This window comes from Acyrthosiphon pisum, chromosome X, assembly GCF_005508785.2.
Source record: "Acyrthosiphon pisum isolate AL4f chromosome X, pea_aphid_22Mar2018_4r6ur, whole genome shotgun sequence".
Taxonomy (NCBI): Eukaryota; Metazoa; Arthropoda; class Insecta; order Hemiptera; family Aphididae; genus Acyrthosiphon; species Acyrthosiphon pisum.
In genome coordinates, this window is record NC_042493.1 from 121,888,697 (window position 1) to 121,900,172 (window position 11,476).

The 11,476-nt window shown below is 29.0% G+C and overlaps 2 protein-coding genes across 3 annotated transcripts in view; one reads left to right on the forward strand and one right to left on the reverse strand.

Annotated features, from left to right (window-relative positions):
* LOC100574012 (aminopeptidase N) overlaps window positions 1-11,476 on the forward strand; it is a 154,184-nt gene that overhangs the window by 87,337 nt on the left and 55,371 nt on the right. The gene's annotated exons all lie outside the window — the stretch shown is intronic.
* Window positions 2,230-10,392, reverse strand: LOC107882688. Of its 2 annotated transcripts, XM_029492726.1 has the most exons (5): window positions 9,745-10,392; window positions 9,523-9,597; window positions 9,383-9,448; window positions 2,567-5,044; window positions 2,231-2,500 (listed from the first exon to the last, which is right to left on the reverse strand). In XM_029492726.1, exons 1-5 carry the CDS (start codon window positions 9,806-9,808, stop codon window positions 2,445-2,447), a joined length of 2,739 nt encoding a protein of 912 aa, XP_029348586.1. In that variant the 5' UTR covers window positions 9,809-10,392; the 3' UTR covers window positions 2,231-2,444. The 2 variants fall into 2 exon arrangements, with proteins under 2 accessions (XP_016656894.2, XP_029348586.1); XM_016801405.2 differs by having other exon boundaries at window positions 2,230-2,500; window positions 9,523-10,392.

Below are 11,476 nucleotides of genomic sequence, written 5' to 3' on the forward strand. Positions count from 1 at the left end.
TTAGTTTATAGTGGTAATAACAAAGTAAAATTTAAAAGTTTACCATCACTTTGGAAAAATTTTAGGTAAAAAAATAAAATATACAAATAATTTAATTATTTTGTTGGATTTCATAATATATAAGTACTTACAACAAAATACATTTTTTAAGATATAAAGACCTACATTATAATATTATGTTATTTGTAGATCTTTCACATGAGGTGTAAATGGTGTAATTATAAGTTTTATATGAAAAAAAAAAAGTAAATTATTTTTAACTAAGTTAAGTTACTTATTTTTTCCAACTAACTTGTAACTTTAACAAGTTAAATAAAAAAGGAAAGTAACTTTTAACTTTAAACTTAACTTACATTTTTCCAAATTAACTTAACTTAACGAGTTAAAAAAAATAGTTAACTTGCCCAGCCTTGACTTATATCTATCAGTGGATAGTTCCTGATATTTAACAATAAAAGTTAAATAGTTTAAGTTAATTAATGTTAACAACGACATAAATTAACTGACAGTTATATTTTATCAATTTCTGTGTAATTTTTTTTAGAGTTTAAATAGACCTGTATTATATGTTATACAATTAGTAACACAGGGTCATTGGACTCAAACGAGTACCATGTATGGTTTGTTTTAAAAAAAAAGGTGTGTGTGTGTGTGTGTGTGCGCGCGCGCGTGTATGAGTTTCATTTAATTATTACTATAAGTATATTAAATTTCACTATTGTTTAATTGTAAAAACCTGAAGCTCCGAAATTGGCGTAGGTCCGAGAGGGAAGCTAATAACATTTAAAACCGGCAGCGGTGTTATTTTATTTTCATTTTCTTAGAAATGTGAATTTAATATTATGATGTATTTTATGTGATAATTTATAATGGGTATGATAATATTGTATTAAGGACATTTATGTTCTGTATTATCTGTACGCATGTAGGTATTTAAATAATAATAATGCTCGAGATAATAATAATATCATTAATTTCGTAACAATGAGAATCACGAACAAATACACACACACACACACACGCACACACACACACACACACACACACACACACACACACACACACACACACACACACACACACACACACACATACGGGCTTATAGCACTCTGTGAGATCCACTTGTAATAGTTGACGTTGTGAGATCCATGATTTAAAATACGTATTTTTGAACGGGACCAAAACATAAAATTTTAAAAATATATTCTGGCATAACATACTCATTATATACACCAACATACTCGTGTTTTAAATTGTATTGTAGTAGACGTTGTGAGATCCAGTGTGTATTGAGATTGGTACCATATCTACGCCACTATACGAGATCCTACACGGTTTATTATTTTAAAGTATCAACTTTACGAGATCCATACGACGTTGCCGTCCCTTCATTACATAATGTTTATTTGTATGAGTATATTATGTAACTACTCACCGGTCACCGCGTCCGAGATATGGTTCCAAACCCGTAGTTCGCGGCAACCAATCGCCGTAGAAACAATGTTTAAATGTTTCTCCGTGACAGTTTCAACAAATTCAACACCATTGTCCATTATTATTACTACCTAGTACCTACCAGTGTAATTTACGCTTGTACGCTATAGCTCAATCTTTGATAAAATATTTTAAGTTTAAAGTCTAGCTAAAAATTAGAAGCACATTATTACAATAATACATATTATGTAGATATAGTAGGTAATGCAAGTTGCAACATATTACGAAATAAACCTTTTTGACCTTCCGTGTTTTTTTAGTGTTGGAACGTATGGTACGGTAAGGTAACTACACTACAGTACAAAACTACTTATCTAGGTTCCTTACCTGTAATTTGTTATATTAATTAAATAATTTAGAATTGTTTTTTTTTCTTTTTGTTATTCTGGCGTTTACTTGTTTATATCAAGTAATATTATGTAAACACCGTTTACTGTTAATATTATATTAAAATATTCATATTCAAAATAATACCTAATAAGATATTAGGTACCTACCTACTTACATAATATTGCAATTTTGAATTTATAGTAGGTAGGCATACATAAACATGTATAAAATCAGTTGATTGATATTAATTAAAATAAATAATGAATAAATAAATTAACCTATAAACCTGTTTTTTTCAATAAAAATTGTAATTGATTTTTGATATGAGAAGTGAGCTGCTGGCTAAATTGTTTACATAATCCTATATTTAGTTACGTAAAGTAGATTTTTACAATAAACCTAAATTAAGAGCTGACACTTTGACAAGGGATACATTTTTATTTATTTATTTTTTATTATTATTATTATTTAACAATTGAATAATGTATATGGTTGTATTAACGATATATTCAGTAAAAAACAGCTTTAAACATAAATAAGTAACATAAAAATTCACTTTTCATAATCTTTTTTTTCTTTAAAATAATTAATAAAAGCGATATATTATAAATACATAAATATTACAAATCTTTGTAAAGGTTATATACAAATGTTTTCACTTTCCGCCACGGAAAACCTAGAACAATAAATAAACGGAATTATTAGTATCATTACTTGAACAAAGTTTTAAATAGTTTATTACCTGACATAAGCATTTGGTTTTTAACGAGGAAATCATCACACTCTTCTTTTTTAGGCGGTTTTTTCAATAAAATGTGTTTTTGAAAGTACTTCTTTGTAGTGGCTTTTTGTTCCTCAGTCCACGTCATGCGTATAAATTTTGATTTTTTTCCGACTTTGGGGAGGCGTTTTTGGAGGACAACAGGTTTTTCCATTGCTGTAATATCTTTTGTTTTTTTAAATTTAGTTAATTTTAATTTTTTAACTGTAGATTGTTCATGTTCTGGTGCTGTTTCGGTAAAGTTATAAATGTTTTCTTGAATTTGTATTTCTTTAGTCCCAGGAAGTTGTTGGATATCTGGTTCATCTGAGCTTTCTTTAGTCCCAGGAAGTTGTTGTATATCTGGTTCATCTGAGCAGCTTATATCACTATATTCGCCCTCGCTTTCATCAGACACTAATCCGTCGACGTTAATGTCATCTAGATTTTTTCCTCTATAATGTTCCGCATCTCCTTTCTCCATCATGAGAAGAAACTTACTCACTTTCGCCACTTGAAAAACATTTTCTGGCAGCCGATAAAATGTCTTATGTACGTCTTTGGAATGCCCCATGAAATTCGCCAATTGTTCTACGTCTCCTTCCGTGAAATTGAGTAGCTGAGCAACTGTGGCGACTTGCTTTCTGAGTTTTGTCGAGGTTATCGCCGATGGATTTTTTGCACCACTAGCAAGTGCCAACTTTCGAACGGTTTCTGAGGCTCGTAAACAACTATTATCAGTGTTAGGAATGGCAAAAAGGTACTCGTTATTTTTATTACACACCGTCTTTCGAATTGAAATCAACACTGATAATGCCTTCTGTAGTTTGGGTGTGAATAATATGGGTACTCCCCTTCCTCTTTTTCCCCGTATAACGATACGTTTAAATTTTTTCGTCAGTTCATTTTCCATCTTTGATAAAGATGAGGCGATTTCTTCTTGTGGAGCTTCAATGGGAGAATTTAAATAGGTTGTCAAAAATATACGTTGAACTTCGCCAGCTCTTTTACGATTTAATAGTATTAATTGTGTAAGTATTGTTTCTTGTAGAGATTTAAATGCCGCAATATCAATAGGATTTATTTTTAATTTTTTTATAGCATTTTTTTGTTCTAATACCAAATGATCCCGAAAAATTTTAATATCTGATGTAAGAGGTAATAATGCGGGTTTATTCCATTTTTTTTGGTATAACTCTTTTGAAGCATTTGTTGCGAGTTCATACGACCACTGTTTTTGAATTAAATTTTCCACGGTTTTAATATTAGAAATATCTGTGTTTTCCACGGGGCGTAACAAGGGTGATTTTTTTAAAATCATATACTCAGCGATATCGCAACATTGTTTAAGTGAAGTACCAATTTTTAAAACCAACGACGGAGCTCCAAATAAATCAGTCTTTGAATCGTACCCCGCTATCTGCTTCGTACTCTTAATTATATTGTCGAACAAATTTGGTGTTAGACAATCTTGTAACGTTAGTGATTTTTCACAATTTTGCCGCATTGCTATCAAAAATCGTCCAAGTTCTCGCATCTTATTTGAAACTACTGTAATTAAGTGTTTTTCTTTATGGCACTTTAGGTATCGTGTTCCGAATGCTCGTATCAATGGATCATTTTTAACAATTAACGAAATGTTATCTGGTGCCATTCTTGGGAAAACTTGCTCGACTAATTTTGTGTCTTCACTTTCGAATGCTACAAGAAGCGATTGTGCTTCAGCTTGAACTTTACGACGTTGAGTTCCTTCTGCGCTGTTTTTCTTTAAAGAACAAACTGTGGTATGTCGACGCAAATATTTCTTCTTGTATAGACCGTAACAAAACGGGCATGGTAAATAATCAGTAGCTTGGGGTTGTTCAGCAAATTGATTTGGTCTACGAACGGGTTTCATCTTTGGCATATCACTGATATTATTGAAAAAATTACCACGTTTGCGCAATTGGTCGATCAACTTTTTTCTTTCATTTGATCCTTTTTTAAGAGATAAAAATTTTGCTACTTCGATTTCCTCTCTATGTTTTCTTTGCATATGACGTGTTAAGTTTGTCACTTGCTCCTCACAGAAAATACACAAATCTTTTTTGTCCCACAACCGTTTACCAGGAAGTCCAGATTTTTTTGAAACTTCTACAGTTGCTAAGATATTATAGTTTTTCTTCTTAATTACTTTCTTTTCACCTTGCTGTGAAGACATTGTAGCTTCAATTTGACTACATGGTTGTTCATGTTCGGATAAAGATTCATCGTTGACAATTGATTGATCCGATTTAAGTTCAGCTGGTGACTCTGGTAGTATATAATTATACGTTTTATCAGAAGATTGGGATTCACTTGATTTATAATTATTTTTAGGCCTATAAGATGAACCAGAATCTTCTTCAACTGATACGTCAGATGTGATATTTCCAGGTACTGGAACGGATGTTAAATTGGCGTAAGTTTTCAACGAAGAATCTACAAAATATATATTATCTATATAAAAATGTTACCCTAAGTATCAATATAAATATAATTTATTAATTAAGTGGTCTAATTAAAAAAAAATTGACTAATAGGTAAAATTTTGAATAAAGATTAATTAATAAACTGTAGTAATAATATATCTGCAGTATTCCAGCCTATAAAATGTCATAATGTTTGAAATATTATGGACTATGGCAAAATATGTTGTGAGATTTTAAGTAAAATTGAATAATATGTAGTAGAATAATATGTATCATTGCGAGATCCGACATAAAATTGAAATATTGAGTAATATGAATCGTTGCGAGATCCGACGTAAAATTGAAATACCTATTGAATAATATGTATCGTTGTGAGATCCGGATTAAAAGTGAATAATATGACAGTTGTATCGTTGTGAGATCCGAAATAAAATGTGAATAATATGTATCGTTGTGAGATCCAACATAAAATGTGAATAATATGTATCGTTGTGAGATCCAACATAAAATGTGAATAATATGTATCGTTGTGAGATCCGACATAAAATTGAAATATTGAGTAATATGTATCATTGCGAGATCCGACATAAAATTGAAATACCTATTGAGTAATATGAATCGTTGCGAGATCCGACGTAAAATTGAAATACCTATTGAATAATATGTATCGTTGTGAGATCCGGATTAAAAGTGAATAATATGACAGTTGTATCGTTGTGAGATCCGAAATAAAATGTGAATAATATGTATCGTTGTGAGATCCAACATAAAATGTGAATAATATGTATCGTTGTGAGATCCGACATAAAATTGAAATATTGAGTAATATGAATCGTTGCGAGATCCGACGTAAAATTGAAATACCTATTGAATAATATGTATCGTTGTGAGATCCGGATTAAAAGTGAATAATATGACAGTTGTATCGTTGTGAGATCCAGAGTAAAATTGAATTTGTAGTGGAAAAGTTTGTATCGTTGTGAGATCCGAAATAAAGTGAATATTATGTATCGTTGTGAGATCCGACATAAAATTGAAATATTGAGTAATATGAATCGTTGCGAGATCCGACGTAAAATTGAAATATCTATTGAATAATATGTATCGTTGTGAGATCCGAAATAAAGTGAATATTATGTATCGTTTGTGAGATCCGAAATAAAATGTGAATAATATGTATCGTTGTGAGATCCAACATAAAATGTGAATAATATGTATCGTTGTGAGATCCAGAGTAAAATTGAATTTGTAGTGGAAAAATAATATGTATAGTACTAAATTATATGTATAATAATATAGTACCTATGTTATGTATTATTCTATACTTAATATTATAAAGAGGAAAGATTTGTTTGTTTGTAACGAATGAATTCAGACTGATTTCAAAAATTCTTTCACCATTAGAATGCTACATTATCCCTGGGTAACGTAAGCTAATTTAAAAAGGGTAAAGTAAACCCGGGGAGGTGCTCAAACATGGATTTTGAGATTTACGATGGACATTTTTGTTTATAAATGGTTGCTATTGGTTATAGGATAAATTTCAAAGCCGTATAACATAAAATAATAAAATGCAATGTTGAATATATGAAGCGATCCACATCAGCCAAGTCTATCTCACTTATAGTTTTCAAATTTAGTACATAGGTAATTCTGTACAAGAGAATAACGAGCACCTCGAAGCTAATTTTTAAAATTTTACAATTTAAAGACTGTTGTCCCAAGAACCTACACAGTACACATCCACATCATAATAACAACGTGTTAATTAATTTGTTTTTTAATTGTTAAAACAATTGTAATTACGTAATATAATTACATAATATTCAAGATAATCGATCAAGTTAAGTTTTGTACATCATACACCTCAAAATAAACGAATTGAACAAAGTTTGAATCATATAGAAATGGTACATATTTTAACGGGCAACGAAGTGAGCAGTATCAGCTATAATAGGTATATATAAAATGTATGCGTTTTTGAGTCCTTGAACTTATAGGTACTTATTATATTGTCAATGTAAAAAAATCTTGGTTTTCACTTGAGGTGACTTTTGAACGGACAACGACGCTAGTTATTAATATAATTCATTATTACTTCTACTGTGATACATTTAAAAAAAAAGTCGTTATACAGCTTAATTAAAAAGCGTATTATTTTTAATTGGGTACCCAAAATATATAATTTGTTTTATGAAAATTGGTTCTAATTTCCATTGAGAAAACTGTAATTATTGTTGATTTAATATATTAAAACGTATACCTATTTAGACATATTTGAATATTTACCAGCCACATACCTCACATTTTTTAATTTCTATGCTATAGTCTATAATATAGTAGTTACATAATTACAAAATAGTCAAACATCATTGATATAAATAAGGTGTTGCATGAGATAATGCAACAAATGTGTTAAATTTTATATAAATTATTGTAAACGAAAACCGATTCGTGTAAAGACGGTCTGTCACCTATAAGTAATATATTTTATGATAATATTATTGGTATTAAAGTAATTTATTTTACTATTGATTTAATAAAGTATGACATACAAGTTATTCTTCGCTAAACATCTAATTTCGTCAAATTTGAACTTAAAATATCTATAAAAAAAATAACTATGTATGTATATATATTATACAATTAAATTTGTTGGTTATAGTATGAACTACTTATGAGAAAGCTAGTTGTACATTTTCAGTCCTCAGCTACCTATAAAACTTTAACATTTTATACATTTCTAACAACAAAATAATTTTTAAATGTTTGAGATTTTATCTAAATCTGAACTTTAAATGCTTATAAAAAAACATGCTTATGCATCATTATTATTTTTGAAATTGCTATTAAAACAAATCTAAGAGAAATCTTGTTTTGAATTTTCCTAGATTTATATCACTTAAATCGTAGTTAATTTTTAATAATAATTTATTACCATACTTTCCAAAATAAAATTAGTGATTTTAGATTAAGTAGGTAATACAGAATTTGGGAAAAAAAGATCCTTTATAATATGTTTGGATTATCAATTATGTGTAATCGATTTGGTATTAAAATCAATAATTTAAATAATTTAATAGGTATACATGGTGTCCCGTGAGGATTTACCCATTGCGATATCTCCTGAAAAATGGAGATTTTTTAGTAAGACTCACAGGGACAAGAACTACAATTAATAGTTCATGTTTTAATTTATTTTAATGTTTTGGTAAAAAAGTTTAAAAATATTTTTTTTTGATTTAACTATTTAAAAAAAATCGAAGGTAGCCATTTTGTAGAGTTAATTTTTTTGAAAATATTGACGTTCCAACATTTTTATTTCTTTAATTTCTTAATTTTTAATATTTTTTCTAGTTTCTAGAAAAACAGCGAATTATACCATTGTGGCATTATAGTGGTTTCAATATGTAGCCCGCGAACGCTTTCAGTGCGCAATAGCATATTATTTTACTTCTTGAAAATTTATTGATGACATTTTAAATAATATTATTAAACAAAAAATCAATATTTACATCTTTGTAATACCTAGTATACGGTCATATTATAATAATTATTATAATCAATAGATAAAATAAATTTATTTTGTTTATTTTGGATTTAGTAAAAAAGGTGTTTTGTCCGTAAAGTGTAAACTTATAAAAACGAAATAGTTAATATTAATATAATTTATAATTTTTGATATTATAATCGTTTACCGTTTTCTGATAAGATTTGATAAATAACTTATTGATTAACAATTAATTATCGTCTGTTAACAATTAAACAATTATTCAATTGATTAAAAATTACAATTACAAAATATTATTTCTACCATTTCATTTTAATAATTAAATAATTATTCCTACTTTTTAGTTGTGTTATAAATACTAAATTCTAAATCGTAAATGTATTTTTAAAGTACCATTTACATTGTTTAACAATATGTAATTGGGATATCTTAATACTTATAAAAAAGTTACAAAGTAACAAAGATCAACTTGTGATTTGAATGTTAATTATTCTCTATTCATAAAAGTACCTACCTACCTATTATATTATTTAATACAATTTTTATATTATTTTATTTGTCAATAAATTAATAATAGCAAAATAAATATATTATAATAAAATATCTAGGGTGACAGACTTGTTTAGAAACGTTTTTCGTATTTCAGTGATTTATCAGTGGATTATTAAATTGTAATACATTCATTACAGTGGCCAAATCAATTACTATACTCGACTCCTACTATGATACTGCAGTGAGTTAAGAGTTTCCCTATTTTTTTTTTCCATAGTAGTATAACAATTTTTAATTTTTAAAATATTTAAACTTTTTAACTTATACAACTATATAATATCTTACCTGTATATTGACTATTTTCTGTCTCCATATCTTGAGATTCGAAACATTTTCTCACTTTGAATTTTACTAAAATAAAATATATTTAACATTTTAAAACCATTATTGGTTAAATTAATAAAATTAAATAATTTAATAGGTACCTGTCGAATCAACATCGTTATTGATTTGTATGCTGTTGTTCCAATTATTATTCTTGTCATTTGTCTTCATATTATCTATGTCAAAAGTTAAAACAGTTAAATAAATTATTAAAGTTCTTAAAAACTGTGACCGATTTATGTTACGTGATGACGGCCAATTTTTCATACAAGTGGACAGACCCCACATCAATAAATTTAAATATTTTGAGGGTATTATCTTACCTTGATTCGTGGAACCCACTGGTTTTGCCATATCCAACATTTTTTTGGATCTCGTGGATCTCATTTTGATATTTAAAAACAGTAATATTTGTTGTTACGAAAATATTTTGCACTGCCACTACTCACTTGCACTTGCACTGTGCACTTTTAATTACTCACAAATAATAAAGTAATAAACATAGAATTATAAGTAGGTACCTAAGTCTGTAGTCCGTGCACAATGACTGCAGGGAAGATAATGGCGTGAGTCGTGAATTGTTTGGTAGGCCTATGCTATATTGATACAAATTGTCCATGTCTCAACATGCAGTTTTAAAAATAATAATATATTAATATTCATCGGCAGCGCACGGCTAAAATTAACTTGCTTTGTTATGATGTCTAACCGGCGCGCGTGGCGTGGGATGGCAAGCGGGTCACGGGGCACGGGGGTAACGGGGCAGTTTTTGTATCTCGGACATATTATACGACAATATTATTGCAACACATCGACAACAACAACTACAGGCCAACAACATAATACCACCGGTCTGATACTGACGAAAAAGTTAAAAATGTTAATAGCCGCTACCCATGCATTTGTTGTCTTCGTCTTACACACGTACAACATAGGCACATGGCACATATTTTCACTAGTTTCAATAGTATGCTGTTAGTTTTGATATTAGAGTGAACTGACCTATTATCAAATTTTTAGATAAGAATATTATCTGTGCTTAAGCGTTGCCTTTTATTTGATATTTTAATTTTCAAACAAGATATAAGCATTTTTAATTTTTGATATTTTACATAACCCATATCTTGCTTAAACATGAAAATATCGAAAAATCTCCAACAACTTAAGCACATATAATGTTCTTACCTAAACGTTTGATAATAGGTAAATTCATTCTATCAACTCTATCACTCTATCAAAACTAACAGCACACTATTGAAACTAGGGAACGAAAATTTGCTATGATAATGACGTGTTGCTTGCAGTGGCGTAATACGTCATAGTTAATAGGTAAAAAGGCAACTGTAAAAACAATTACCTTGAATTGAAAACCTACCGTAGTGAGGTTAGCTGTTTTTGTGGGTATAAACAGAAATGTAACTAAATTACCTATCCACAGTCCACCTCTAAGTCAAAAAGGGGCCGAGCACTGGTCTAGCAAAAACCAAAAACAAACGAAAACATAGTGAAAAAATAAAATAAAAAACACGATTAAAAGCTCGTATTCAACATTTTCATACTTTAAAAACGACTTGTGGCCACAAAATCATACACACTAACAGCACGAACCTAAGAGTAAAACTTTAAGTAACTCAATACGAAAAAAAGTTCAAAATAATTATTACTCAAACGTATTTACGTATTTACGTGTTTTTTAGATTTTTTTTTTCGTTTGATCACTACAAAATTCTAGAATCTGATCATTCGGCGTACGAGGATTCAAAAAACCTCTATGGTCAAAATACGTACGACCATTATTTCGCCCGCAATCGTAGTAGCAAAAAGTTAGAAAACAAATTATGCTATTTTTCGTATTATCAAGGCGTCTCCTTGTGGTATACGTCTGTGTAACGTATCAAGTAATAATTATTTTGAACTTTTTTTCACACTTATTTTAGTAGGCGTGTAGCTCATTATTCATTAATGTAAATCGATAGGTATATAAGAATAAAATATTAAAACCTATAAAATAATAGGTCAATTCACTCTAATATATGTATTTGAGCTACAACACAA